This window comes from Danio rerio, chromosome 6 (genome assembly GCF_049306965.1).
Source record: "Danio rerio strain Tuebingen ecotype United States chromosome 6, GRCz12tu, whole genome shotgun sequence".
NCBI classification, from domain to species: Eukaryota; Metazoa; Chordata; class Actinopteri; order Cypriniformes; family Danionidae; genus Danio; species Danio rerio.
Genome location: NC_133181.1, coordinates 53,923,389 through 53,938,875, shown reverse-complemented (window position 1 = coordinate 53,938,875; position 15,487 = coordinate 53,923,389). Strand labels below are relative to the sequence as shown.

Here is a 15,487-nt window from a genome sequence, read left to right as displayed (position 1 = left end):
AAACAGTGCCCCAGTGGGTCCACGTCCACAAAGAAGTTTTGAAATGTCTACTTTTGTGTTCAACAGAAGAAAGAAAGTCGAGCAGGTTCGGAATTGGAGTAAATGATAACAGAATCTTTTATTTTTTATTTTAAATATACAGTTAAAGACATTTAGATTTTTACAAGAAAACTTTTTCATCAAACAACCTTGAAATAACTGTTTTCAACATTGATAATAGCAGGGTTTAGTTTGTATTCTATGCACCCCGGATCAACCGTTTTACTCTGTTTCAGCTGTTGCCATCAGGACGTCATTTTAGAGTTCCTATTTGCAGGACAAATAGAGTTAGACGTTCTTTTAAAATGGTGGCCATTAGGTCATTAAAAGAGTCCAGGGGGGAGGGAGATAAACCTACAATGTGATGTATTGTATGTTGTGGGGTAATATTTTATTAATGTACACATGGAACTTTGTGTGTGTTAGTGCACCTTGCTACAATTTTAGTTTCCCTAAACGGGATGATAAAGTTGAGTCTGATGCTGCGTTCACACCAGACGAGGAACGCGCGTCACATGCTGAAAGCCTCCGTCATCCATGTTAAGTTTCTGGAGGAGTTTATGAGCTCATAAAGCTGGATGCACCTCTGAAAGAATCTAGGGGACTCAGACACAGCCCTAAACGTATCAACACTGTTTTTCGGCCTTCATGAAACACATAAAAACTATTTTCTTCATAAAATCCATGTTAGCCATTTAGCAAAAAAGCTACAGTCACTGGACAAACAGAAACCCTGCCCATCACACGAATCTGCGTCTGTTCTGAAATGAAATTGACGCGCGAATTAAGCGGATTTGACGCGCAAATAAAGTAAGGTTTGACTCCCGAATGAAGAGAGTAAATTGAAATGTTCACACGTTCCGCCTCTATTGTGAACACAGCATTGGGGTGTCTGGGGGGCCTTAAAAAGTATTAAAATGTCTTAAATTTCAAAAAGTACATTTTAGGACTTAAAAAGTCTTAAATTCACTGAAATATTGGGTTGTAGGTCTTAATCATTTTAAACAGGTCTTGATTTTGATACGTAGAAGTAAAGCTACCCTATCAGGCTGATGCACAATTACCAATAAATCATCTCAAAACTTTGTTTGTAAAATATAATTAAGTTCTTTATGGAAAAGAGATTCTATCAACAACTGCTTTTAGACATTTTCCAGCAAATTCTCCAAATTAAAATCCCTAATCAGGGAAACACTAAAGCAACACATCACTTTACATGATCTTCCATTAATACAAAAACTATTTAAAGAGGTAACCAGGCTATTAGTAAAAAATCCTTAGTGTTTAGCCCTGTATAAGTCTAAAACTTACCATAACAGTCTAAAAAGTCTTAAATTTGACTTAAACCTGCAGAAACCCTGCTGTAATACTATTTTGCAATACTATTCTGTTTGTAGGCTGCACGGTGGCACACGTTCGCCTCACAGCAAGAAGGTCGCTGATTCGAGGTGGTTTAAGCCTCGGCTGGGTTAGTTGTCATTTGTGTGTGGAGTTTGCATGTTTTCCCCATGTTTGCGTGGGTTTCCCTTCGGATGCTCCGGTTTCCCTTACAGACATGCGCTATAGGTGAATTGGGTTGACTAAATTGTCTATAGTGTATGTGTGTGAATGAGTGTGTATGGGTGCTTCCCAGTGATGGGTTGCGGCTGGAAGGGTATTCGCTGCGTAAAACATATGCTGGATAAGTTGGTGGTTCATTCCGCTGTGGCAACCCCAGATTAATAAAGGGACTAAGCCGAAAAGAAAATGAATGAATGAATGAATATTCTGTTTGTAATGGTTGTTTGAACATGAACGGAAGACAAAATGCATCAGTTTTTGCATCAGATGTTAAGAAATTCTTAGTTTATAGATTAAATTGAACTTTCTCATACTGTAGCCTGATCCTCTCTATCTTTTTTCTGGTCTCTGTTGAACCGGTTGTTCCAACAGGTGAAAACCCAGATTGCAATTATTGTTGTTTCACAGCTACAAATTCCCATTTGACGGTGGAGCTCATCTCTCTCTCCTTCAGCTCCGCTATCAGATAGACCCGGTGGGCTTTGATCAGATAGCAGGGTGGGATTTCTGGAGATTTCTCACAAATCCAGCTGGTTTTAAAACCTCCCTGCGGACATCAGGTGATAAAGGATAAAATTACAAGGGCGGTCAATCGTATGGACACACACATGCTGCTAATATTCCTGAATGTAGTGCATGGCAGAGTTTTAGTGGAAATGGAAATGAGCTTCAGGTATCAAGAGAATTTGATAAGAGAAGATGAGTGAAAGCATATAGGATTGTGCTCATGAACTTCTACATCTGAAATAGTAAATAGTGTTTGCATGAAACCTCTTATGTCTGTGGGAAATGGGTTTTCCTGGGGTGAAAGGGACCCCCGGTGAACGGGTAATGCTCCTTTTGTTATCTGTATCCATACTGCGTGGCTCTTTCTGAGCTTTCTGCATTTCCTTATTATTATTTTTTTCTTCAAACTTTGCATATCATACTTTTGAGAGAATATATTGACATCGAAACCGTAGAACTTGAGAAGTCGTTTGAGCTTTTGTGCCATTCTTAGATTTTGTTTTGTCAGCACTTTTAGATACAAATGCTTGCTATAATTTTAATTATTGTATTTATTTGTGCTAGTTCATGCAAAAATACAAATTCTGTCATAATTTGCTCACATTTGACTGGTTCCAAACCAGTTACATTTTTTAATTAATCTGTTTAAATGCAAAAGAAGATATTTTAAAGTATGTTGGAAACCTGTAATCCATAGTAGAAAAACAAATGGAATTAAAATTAAGGAATTCCAACAATTATGGAAGTCAGTGGTTACAGGTTTCTAATATTCGTCAGTATATCTTTGTCTTCATCTGGACACAAAAACTAAAATCTAGCTAGTTTGAAACAAGTCAGGGATAAGTAAATGATGACAGATTTTTTTTTTGTATATTTTAAGCGCATACTTCAAGCAAAAAAAAAAAAAAATACAATAAATAAATTCTGTCATAATTTACTAAACTTTGACTTATTTTAAACCAGTTAGATTATTTTGTTTTGTTCTAATAAACATAAAATAAGATATTTTGAAGAATGTTGTAAACCTGTTAGCATTGACATCCACAGTAGGAAAACAAATATTATGGAAGTCAATTTTTACAGGTTTCCAATATTCGTCAGCAGTGTTGGGGAAAGTTACTTTTGAAAGTAGTGCATTACAATATTGAGATACTCCCCCCAAAAAGTAACTTATTGCATAACTTTTTATGAAAAGTAATGCATTATATTACTTTTGAGTTACTATTGTGTTACTTTTCCTTACCTGACTGAGGTTTGATCTCTTTCAGAACTTGCAGGTGTTTTTCACCTTTTTTAAGCTCTGCATTTAACAGCTACATATATAACCTACAACTTCATTTACCTTTAAAAAGTGTAGGATACAATTATATTCTGAGAACTTTCTGAGCTCAGAGCTATACATGATGTATATACAGATTAATGACAGCTTGTAAAGTAATGCGTTTGCTACTTTTGAATGTTTTGTGTTATTAGTTAGTAAATTCACTGACCATTGAGATGAATATTGCAATACAACCTAAGAATGCTAACATAAAATAATTTATATCAAGACAAAAACAGGTTATGATTAAAAAAAAAATGTTTTACTTACAATGACAATCCTTCTCTTTGATGAGTTAAAAAACAAGAATTCATAGCAAAAAAGTAAGTCTCCGGCCTGCCATAATTGTTTCTGTTTCTAACTGTCTGTAGTGATGATGGGCAATTTGTGAATGAATCGTTTGTTTTAACCGCTTGAACCAGTTGTCATGAAACAGTTTGCGTCTTCAGTACTAACTCTATACCGTATACTAACTACTATACTGTATACCCCCTCTGACTCTAAATAAACCAATATCCTGAGTTACTCTGCTACTAGACTTATCTGCTTTGAAAAAGAGACCTGATAATGAGTGCGAGCCGACTGTCTGTTCCCTCACAGCACGCTCTGTGATTGAGTGTGTGATTCAACCTGACTAAGGTCATTTTTATTCTACAATATAATTTGTAAAAGCCAATTAAGCAAGTTAAAAAGTAACTTGTGTTACATTTTTTAAACTAACTAAAATAGTATTACTTATTAACACATTAAAAATAATGTGTTACTTTACTCGTTACTCTGGAAAAGTACTATTTTTTTGTAAGGCGTGCTACGTGAAGTTTCATAAACTAAATTCGAGAGGAGCACATGATATGATTGAGCACGACTGGCTGCTCATCTGTAATCAGTAAAAATCCAATCAGCTTATAATAAATGGATAATTTTTTTCCCTACTGCTCTATCTTCGTTTTGGAAAAATCCTCCCTTCCACCCCATCTCCACCTTTTCCTCCCTTTTCTAAGAGAAGCTCTCGAGACCTACCTGATCTCAGATCCCCTTATATGCTTATTGACTGGGCTGGAGCCTTGGGCTTTAGTATCTCTGAGCTCTGGGTTCCATCCTGGGACGGCATGCCAAACCTGCTTTTATCGCCAAGCATATCTTAGTGGGAACTCTTAAATGACGACACGTTACCCACAACATTGTTGGTCAGTATATCTTTGTGTTCAACAGGAGAAAGAAAAAAAAAACTTAGCTAGTTTGAAACAAGTCAAGGTTGAGTAAACTATAATATAATTTTCATTTTATTTTTTATGAACTATCCCTTTAAGACTATTGCATCATATTAGCATTAGTATTAGCAATAAGTGAACTGAATGGTACTACAGAGTAATAGTTATCAGATGTTTTAACATTCCCATAATGATCATCTGTTGCTCTCTCTAATGACGTACCCTGTAGCCACAAACCACCATGCTAATCATCAGTACTGGGAGCTTGAAACAGTTTGTCAATCATCCCGAGTACAATAACACTCGACCAATCATCAACAAGCAATCATCAAGATTCAGCCAGTCATCAGCATCATCCAAAGCTCATTTCAATACAGCTGCAATCATAAACGCTCAATCCAAAACCACTCCACTAATCGCCGAGTTTATCAACTGCAGGACCATAAATGCCCACGCCAGGACAATGTGCTGACATACAGACTGCTGAAAGTGCATTAAACGATGGAAGTGTATTAATGGCTCGAACAAAGGCACTATTTCAAAATTGCAATTTAGATGTGACAGCTACCTTGATGAACAACAAGCTGGAGTCCATTCATATGATAAATAAGACATTGTCCATGAGCAATATCTCATTCCGCACTAAATTGTTGAAGACCTGTTTTGCAGGCATTATTACAGAGGCTTTCTAAGGCATATTATTACATTCTTATGTTTAGGGATTTGAACAAACCCCTGTGGTTTAGTTTTACATGAATATTAGTTGTAAGCCAACAAAATGTGCAGGGTGGGAAATATGACAAAAAAATCTCATACCACAATGTAAGTAATCTCACATCATGTTTATCATATCATGATATAGTCAAAATAGGCTCGTTATGAAAATGTAGCCCTGTTTACATTTTTGGAGATTGCAAATTATGTAGCCAGAAGTATGTATGGCTGCATTTCATCTTTAAAATGAACGCTACAGGGTGGTATGATGCCGTTCCTTTTCACATGTACCAGCTGACCGCTTACCTCCATGTGGATGGCTTTGCCACTGTTACCAGTTTGTCCAGTAGCTTGCCATGTATGTTAGTAGACTTGAGATGCAGAGAGGAGATGACCACGATGACAGGGTTCGAGTCTTGTGAAGAAAGCGGGTAAGACCAAAACCAAGGGCCAAAGAAATAAAATAAAGAAGTAAATAACAGTGAGAATGTGGTAAAAGAAAATTTGAGATCTGAAAAAGCATACACATTGACCTTTGGTGGATTTGCGAAACAAAAACTGCACAAAAACATAGCTCCTGGGAGGAATTGTGGCAGAAAGTGGGTGAGACCAGAAAAGAAACCAATAAATAAATAAATAAATAAATAAATAAACAGTAAATAACAGGCGAGGGTTCTTCTTTTTCTGGATAGCTTTTTAAAACTCTCAGTTGGGTTTAGGGAAGTTGGCTTTTAAAAACACTATTGGTTGGGTTTAGGGAAGGAGGAGGTTGGGTCAGTTGATGGATCAGTCAGTCAGTCAGTTGACAGCTGTCTCAGGAGGATTTATGCGCGAACAGCATGTGCAAATGGCTCTCTACACAGCATCCTCTGGTGGATTTGCGAAAGCAAATCTGCAAAAGTGCAAAAAAAAAAAAAAAAAAAAAAAAGCTCCTGCGATGTATTTGGCGCTCTCCAGAAATGTATATAGTGGTATGTTTTCAGAATGATCCTGTGTTCTATACAGTCTGTGTTTGTGTTGTAAATTATGGTACAAAATCCCAGTATCCAACCACCAGTGCTTTTTCTCTCTATGCCAATTCTATGTTTAATTCTCTCTATGCCAGTGGTTCTTAAACTTTTTTTATCAGGTACCACCTCAGAAAAAAATGTCTCTCCAAGTACCCGCATAATGAGCAGTATTGAAATACAATAGTGTAGTAGGTCCAGTAAAGCAGCTACAGCTCTGTACAGTTAAAAAATTATGCAGATTAATTCCTATTATTAAGAATATGTATTATTGTCAGCTACCCTAAACATTATAAATAATTTGAACATTAACACTGTACTGTGCTTAGATGTATAAAAAACGAAAGCGTCAACATTTAAATTAAAATGTGCTTTTAAAAGTTGAAAATGGTATGGATTCATTATGGATTCATGTGCTTAAATTTAAAGAACACCTGGAAGTGTTGCCTGGACCTTATAAATGCAGGCTATATGTCATCATATTCACATAAATATTTTTTGCTACATTTTAAAATAAATGTAGCATGCACATATGGCATGTTTGATTTATCCGCGTACCACTAGAAGAAAGCCCATGTACCACTAGTGGTACACGTACCACAGTTTGAGAACGACTGCTCTATGCTATTACTTAAACAATATCTTGTCCCAAACTGCCAATAAAATGCCTATAAAAGACACTTTGTTTAACCAGTGTTGAATTTTCAACATCAAACATCAACAGAGCAGAGATAAATCTCCCATAATACCATTTACAACCATAATTTAACAGCAAACAGTATGAGAACCTCATAATTAACAGATAGTTTTTACATTGTAGACATATATTAAAGGAGTCTACAAAACAGGATATCTGTATACTGTAGCCGGACTTTTTCCTCTTTCGCTTATATTTATTTTGGTTTGTAATCTCAGTTTACTTTTCTATTATTCCTCTTTCCATCCTGTTATCGTTTTTTTTTTCTCCCACCTTCATTTTCATTTCAAGCACTAAACGCTCTTAAGCTTCGGAGGTTGACAGGTCACGTCTAAACTCTTCTCCAAGCCAGAGCATATCCTTTCCGGGCAGCTGAGGGGAGTCAGTGGTTATCAGCTGTGGGTAAATGGGCTTTGGTAATCTGGCTCAGTTGATTACATGGCACAGTAGAGACAGCAGCCTCTCATTAGAGCGGGTCTGGGTGGCTCTTCCATGCTCGGATGAACCCTTCATGCACCGCTACTCACCTCTAACCCTGGATTAGTGTCTGTCTGCCCCTTCTCCTGCTGAGAGAGAGAGATTGCCAAAACCACGATTAGAAGATGGAAACTCAGTAGAATAAGGAAACACAGTAAAGAAAATAAAATTTAATTCATAGTATCAATAATAACATTTGGAATATGAATTTGAGTTAAATATGATTTAAATCTTTACATTTTTGTCAAAAATAATTTGGTGAAGTTTAAGTTTAGGTAGCAATTCTCACTGTTAACTTGAGGCGTATTACCTGCTTATTATTAAGCTATTGGCTCTTTATTAAGTAAATATTCTGCATGATCTTATCCTACATCCCTAATCATACCAAATATCTAAGGAATAATGTAAGGAACTAAATCTGGAAAGGGAGGAAGAAATGAAGAAAAATTAAGGAAGTAAGAACACAGACAGGAAGTGTGAAAGGGGAAATCGGAAATGAAGAGTAGGAATGAAGGAAGAAAGGAAAGAAGGAAGGGAAGAATAAGATGGAAGGAAGTATGAAAGGAATGAAATCAGGAAAGGGAGAAAGGAAGGAAAAACATTCAGGATGAAAGAACATGTAGACAGGAAGTATGAAAAGAGAAAGTAGGAAATAAAGGGTATGAACGAAGGAAGGAAGAAAGGAAGGAAGAATAATAACATGGATGGTAGGAAGAATGTAATGGATGAAATCAAGAAAGGGAGAAAGGAATGAAGGAAAAAGAAGTAAGAACACAGACAGGAAGTATGAAAAGGGAACTAGTAAATGAAGAGTACGAAAGTAGGAAGGAGGGAAAAGAAGGATAATATGGAAGGAAATGTGAGGAAGGGAATAAAGAAAAGGGGGACAGAAAGGAAAACATTAAGGAAGGAAGAACACATAGACAGGAAGTGAAGTAGAAAATGAAAAAAGAATGAAGGAAGGAGGGAGGGAAGGATGAGATGGAAGGAAGAATATAAGGAATGAAATCAGGAAAAGGAGAAAGGAATGAAAAAAAAAGTAAGGAAGTAAGAACACATAGACAGGAAGTATTAAAAGGGAAAAAGGAAATGAAGAGTAAGAAGGAAGGAAAAGAATGATAATATGGGAGAAAGTAAGTATGGAAGGAAGGAAATGAAGAAAGGGAAAAAAACTTAGGAAAGAAGAACACTGAAAGGAAGTGTAGGAAGTTAAGGAAGGAAAATAATTGAGAAAAGGATAAAGTGAAAAAAAGGAAGAAAGGATTAAAAACAAGAAAGACGAAAAAGTTGTTAGATTGAAAAAAGGATGGAAGGAGGCAAGTTTGGAAGAAAGAGACAAGGAGGAAGATAAAAAGAGATAGAGGAAGTAAAAAAGCAAAAAGCAAAAAAAGATAAATAAAGGAATAAAGGATGAAGAAAAAAACAAGATAGGAAAGAAAGAAAGAGAAAGAAAGAAAGAGAGAAAAAAAGAAAGAAAGAAAGAAAAAAGAAAGATGAATAAAGGAAGCACAGTGATTAAAAGGATGGAGTAAAAAAAAATGTAAAAAAAAAGGAACCATGAGGGAATGATGGAGGAAAAAGGGAGAAAAGAAACTAAGGAAAAGAAGAACGATACAAAAAAAATGATCGGATTGATAAAATGTAACATATTTATAAAGATAGCAAGGATGAAAACAAAATGAAAGAGGATAAATATTAAAGGAAAGATTGAATAAAGGAAATGAAAGAAGAGGGAGGAAGAATAACCAAAGAATTAAAGAACGAAATGTAAATATCTGAGGGAACAGAATGGAACAATGGAATGTAAAAACTAGAGTGAATGTAAGAAAGCTGATGAAAATAAGTAAAAGGGGGAAATGAAAAAGGAAGAAATCAAGAGAGGGAAGAAGGTATAGCAGAATTAAAGACAGAAAGAAAACAAGGGCAGAAGGAATTAAGAAAGGAAAGAAGGAGCAAGGAAAGAAGCTAAGCAGGATGCGGTGAAGCAAGAAAGAAAGAAGTATTGTTTACATTTCACAGGTTTGAGGGTAAATCTGAGGTGCTCAACGCTGCTGAGACAAAGAGGGAAGAGACAGGAAGTTAATGCAGTGCAGGCCATAAGCTGTCTCCAGTGGATTTAATGTGAGTGGGTAGAAACCATGGAGAAGAGATGGAAAGAGAGAGAAAGAGAGAGAGCTTAGCTAAGTGTTTAGGGAAATGCTATAGCCCACCTTCTCAACTGGGATTCCAGGAAACGTTTCATTCCATTTATTCTAACAATTCTGCCGGCCAAGCAAGTCTGTCTGATATCCCTTAATGAGCTCCAGAGCTTGGGCCGCACGCTTCACTGTAATTCCAGCCTTCATTTTCCCCTCACCATTTTGCACTACAAAAGCAAATGTGAAATGATGTCTGATTGCAGTGTAATAGTGAAGAGAGATTACTTGCTACGGCCCTTAATTGCTCCTTCAATAACTTTTTAAATCTGCTGAAAAATTATTGCCCGGGATTGCTTGTGAATTTTACTGCAGCCATTTTATTGCTTCTCACGACTCGTTCCTTTGATAGATATTGTTTTTGAGAAATTGAAGCTCAATGGATTGATCATGATAGTTGTAATGGTGAATCCATTACTGTATTTGTCACAAAATAAGTTACACCTGAGTTGTGCTGTGCAATCCAAGTGTGTGCATTCTTTGCTCCATGTTAATTGTGTTGCATTAATCACTGTAGAATTCAGCTAACATTAGAAAGGTGAATTAGATTCCAAATATTAGGTCGTTTTTTTAAAGGTGGTGTGTGATTAATAAAGCATAAACTAAAATATAAATTAAACATTCATTATATAATGTTCGCACATCGGTTGGTCTTTGTTTTGTTTGTAAAGCAAACACACTCTTTAATATTCTGGGTTGTTGTAACGTAATCGTAAGTCAAATATGCACAAACCCAACTGTTGGTTAAAAAGTCTATTTTAATTTTAATTTTGATTGAAAAAATACATTTTCAGACAGTATTGGGTTTGTCCATATTTATTGACCCAACGTTGGGTTACAGCAACCCAGCATTATCTTTAGAGTAAGATTGAAATATGAAATCCTGCAGACATTAAAAAAAAAAAAAAAAAAAAAAAAAAAAAAAAATATATATATATATATATATATATATATATATATATATATATATATATATATATATATATATATATACAATCAACACAGAATTTAAAAGTACACATCAGGATTACTTGAAAGCAACTTAATATTAAAATGTTGCTTCATTTTGGCATTGTGTGAATGTTGGTTGGTTTATTGATTGTTAAATTAGGGATAAAGTACACTAAAAAAATTATTCAAAGATGTTTCCTTGGATTTACTCAATTTTTTTACGTTAGGTGGTTGTAAACAATTTATTTGGGGTGAATTTAAACAAACAAATTAAGTTGAGCATTATTAAACTTAATTTGTTTGTTTAAATTCAACACAAGCAAATAGTTTGCAACAGTTCTGCATACAACACTTTTTTCAGTGATAAGAAAATTTATATATCCAGAAGGTTGTTATCGCAGAATAAAGCCTGACAGACTTATTGGCAGCTCAAAGCTGAATCAGACCAGTTTTATAAGTCTGATAGGCTTTATTCTGTGAAGACAATTGACCTGGATGTAGTTTATTCCTCTTATTTCATGGCTACTTGGCACAAAACATAAAAAATACACAGAAAACATTGTTTTAAGGCATAAGTTTATTTATTCTTTAATTAAACGCAAAGCTGACTGAAACGAAACCAGCTAAAGGAGTATACACTAACCTGCACATTATTCAGTCACCTGATGGCATCAAACAGTCAAAAATGCAAAGTTGACAGAAAAGAAAACAGCTGATGGAGTATACACTAACCTGTTCATTATTTAGTCACACGATGGCGTCAAACAGTCAAAAACAAAAGCTGACAGAAACTAAAACAGCTGACAGAGTATACACTAACCTGTTCATTATTTAGTCATAAGATGGTGTCAAACAGTCAAAACTCAAAGCTGACAGAAACGAAAACAGCTGATGGAGTTTACACTAACCTGCACAGTATTCAGTCACAAGATGGCGCCAAACGATTAAAAACGCAAAACTGACAGAAAACAGCTGATGGAGTAAACACTAACCTGCACAATATTCAGTCATCAGATGGCGACAAACAATTAAAAACTTAAAGCTGACAGAAAAGAAAACAGCTGATGGAGTATGCACTAACCTGCACATTATTCAGTCATAAGATGGCGCCAAACAGTCGAAAATGCAAAGCTGACAGAAACGAAAACAGCTGATGAAATATAAACTAACCTGCACAGTATTCGGTCACAATATGATGCCAAACAATAAAAAATGACAGACACGGCTGATGGCGTATACACTAACCTGTGCATTATTCAGTCACAAGATGGCGCCAAACAATTAAAAACGCAAAGCTGACAGAAATCAGCTGATGGAGGATGCACTAACCTGCACAATATTCAGTCACAAGATGGCATCATACAATCAAAAAAGCAAATCTGACAGAAATGAAAACAGCTGATGGACTATACACTAACCTGCACAGAATTCAGTCACAAAATGGCAGCAAACAATTACAAATGCAAAACTGACTGAAATGAAAACAGCTGACGGAGTATGCACTAACCTGCACATTATTCAGTCTGGCACCACGCAATCAAAAAAATGAAACTGGCTAAATAAAGCATATAGACCTACTAACCTATGTATTATTTATTCACAAGACAGCAAACGGTTTGTGGCATGACAGACAAGCAGATACATATGAATGTGGATGTAAGAATGTGAATTTAAATGTATTCATTGACGGTCAAGTATTTATTGAAGTTCAAGATTGGAAGTTTCCGAATGAACCTGTTATTAGCGGTTGTTATCTCAAAATAGCATACCTTGGACTGACCAATCAGCTTTGAGTATTCCAGACATCCACGTAACAAGGATTGTTAATAATAATCATTCTCTTTTCATCTTCCTCTTCAGCACCCCCTACACCCATCGCCCCCCCTGAGCTTCTTGCAGTTGGCGCCACCTACTTGTGGATCAAACCGAACGCCAACTCCATCATCGGCGATGGCCCTATCATCCTGAAAGAGGTGGAGTATCGCACCACCACTGGAAACTGGGCCGAGACGCACGTCGTGGATGCACCAACTTACAAACTCTGGCATTTGGACCCAGATGTGGAGTATGAGATTAAAGTTCTTCTCACCCGACCTGGGGAGGGCGGCACTGGACCACCAGGACCACCGCTTATAACTCGCACCAAATGTGCTGGTAAGTGTCTATATACAGTACAGTACATACTTTGAGGAGGTTAAGAGTAATGGAATAGACCGGTTTTTAGACAGTTTAGCGGTAATTTACTTCTTTCTGATTGTTGCTCTTATACGTTTCTCTCATTCTTCAAATGGAGCTCAATTACTAGAGTAAAGTGGCCACTCTCTCTGATTGTTCCTTTGGCTTTTACAGCTAAAGATTGTAAGGTTTTCTTGCTGTAAAAGCTGAAAAGTGTGTTATTGGAGGTTAAATACTCTGATAGGGGGTTTATTTGTAGATATTAGCTGTGGTCGACTTTGAAGGAGAATCAAAGTTTAGTTTTAGTGGCCTAATTCACAACTGCAAGCTTCAAGAGATCATTACAGACTATTAAGTAGATTTGCGCTTATTCATTTGTATGTTTCGTGCTTTGATTATTGTGAGAATTAATTGAGTTAATTACTTTTTTATGTTGATTATAATAGTTATTTGAACATTACCAGAAGTAGGTTGAGGCTTGTGTATTATTAACATGCAGGGTGTTGAGGCAGTTTTGTTGGGTTACATGACACACACACTCACATGCGCACACACACACACACACACACACACACACACACACACACACACACACACACACACACACACACACGCACGCACACACACACACACAGTGGACTTATTTACATGCAAATCAATACACTTACAATTCACAAAAATCATCTTAATGAAGTTACCTGTTTCCTGGTTTACATGCAAAGTAGTAACTCAGCAAGACTATTAATAAATCTGTTTATTTCCCAATAATAATTTCAAAATGCAATACCTTGTGTCTAACTCTTTAATTTCTGTCTGTTGCTATGTTAAACTAGTCATTAAAAACTGAAGAAGAGTATTACATCCTATCAGTGGGTAAATGGATAGCACACATTAGTATTTAATAATACTATTTAGAATTTAGTAAGTGTATTTAGGAAGATTATTTAGTATCATCCACTAAAAATGCAGCATTTTGAATATTTTAAATACTTCTGGTGCATGAGATGAGATGTTTTGTTTAAGAAAGCATCTAAATTTAAGGTATATTTCCTCTGCCTTTAATTCTAAAATGCTTGATTGGATGCACAATCCATTATAAGTACTGTATGTGTTCCTGTCACATATTTAACAAATGCCTTCAGAAAGCAAGTAAATGCAATACATATTATATAGTTGAAGTCAGAATTATTAACCCCCCTGTTTATTTTTCCCCCAATTTCTGTTTAACAGACAGAAGATTTTCAACATTTCTAAACATTCATTTATTCATTCATTTTCTTTTTGGCTTAGTCCCTTTATTAATCCGGGGTCGCCACAGTGGAATGAACCGCCAACTTATCTAGCATATGTTCTACACAGCGGATGCCCTTCCAGCTGCAACCCATCTGTGGGAAACATCCATAAACACTCATTCACTCACACACATACACTACCGACAATTTAGCCTACCTAATTCACCTCTACCGCATGTCTTTGGACTGTGTGGGAAGCCTATGCGAATGCAGGGAGAACATGCAAACTCCACACAGAAACGCCAACTGATTCAGCCGAGACTCAAACCAGCGACCTTATTGCGGCATTTATTCAACTGTGTGCGTCTGGAAGGCGCAAATCTATTTATTTCGATTGGAAATAACAAACTTGCACGAACCCTAGAAAAGTGATAAGCGAACATCTACTGAAAGCTGTTTAGCCGGGAGAGCTCGCGCTGAGAGAAGCTCTCAGTGAGGGACCATTGGAAAAGTGCTTCTTTTTTTCGTTTTTCTGCTCCGCTCAGCACAAGCTCTCCCTGTTTCGAGGGCTTAAGTGTGTGTGTTTAAGTGTGTATTTGTTTGTGTGTTTGTTTGTTTGTTTGTTTGTTTGTTTGTTTGGTGCTGTCTATGTTTGTGTGTGTTTGAATGAGAGACAGTGTGGTGCTGTGTCTCTGTGTGTTTATACAGACAGCTTGTTATAGCCTCCCCCCTAAAATATAACACTGTATATGGAAAGCATCGTCAATGCAGTGTGATGCACCGAGATATCGAATTGAACCGAATCGAAGGCATGATAATCGTAACTGAACCGAACCGTGAGACCAGTATTGTTTCTCACCTCTAGTCCGTAGTGTATGAGTGTGTTTGTGAATGTTTGTGTGGATGTTTCCCAGAGATGGGTTGCGGCTGGAAGGGCATCTGCTGTGTAAAAACTTGCTGGAAAAGTTGGCGGTTGATTCCGCTGTGGCGACCCCGGATTAATAAAGGGACTAAGCCGAAAAGAAAATGAATGAATGAATATTTAACACACTAATTCATGAACCAAAACGCTTTAGCTATGGTTTAGTTAATGAACATTTTAACGATTTTAATATTAAACAGTACAACTTTATAATTTAAAATACTTTTTGTGCACCAAATTAGTGACACTCGAAGACTGCAGTATAAAGGCTGCTGAAAATTCAGCTTTGAATTACATGCATAAATTACAAAGTGAATAGACAGCACTTAAGTACCCTTTATAAGTCAGTATTAGGAATGTAAAAAAAGAAAGGACAGCAAAGGTATAAAATGAGAGTGTGTTATTGTTGAGCTTCCTGAGGAGGAATGGGGAGCGACTGGGATGATTTGAGATGATTTATGAGGGGGTGACGGTGTTAG

The 15,487-nt window shown here is 36.4% G+C and overlaps 1 protein-coding gene across 50 annotated transcripts in view; it reads left to right on the top strand.

Moving 5' to 3' along the window:
• Window positions 1-15,487, top strand: part of ptprt (protein tyrosine phosphatase receptor type T) — a 519,289-nt gene that overhangs the window by 237,046 nt on the left and 266,756 nt on the right. For all 50 annotated transcript variants that reach the window (XM_073954669.1, XM_073954668.1, XM_073954667.1 and 47 more), the window contains one exon: window positions 12,540-12,833. In XM_073954669.1, the coding sequence (XP_073810770.1) occupies window positions 12,540-12,833 (294 nt within the window). The remainder of the gene's footprint in view (window positions 1-12,539; window positions 12,834-15,487) is intronic.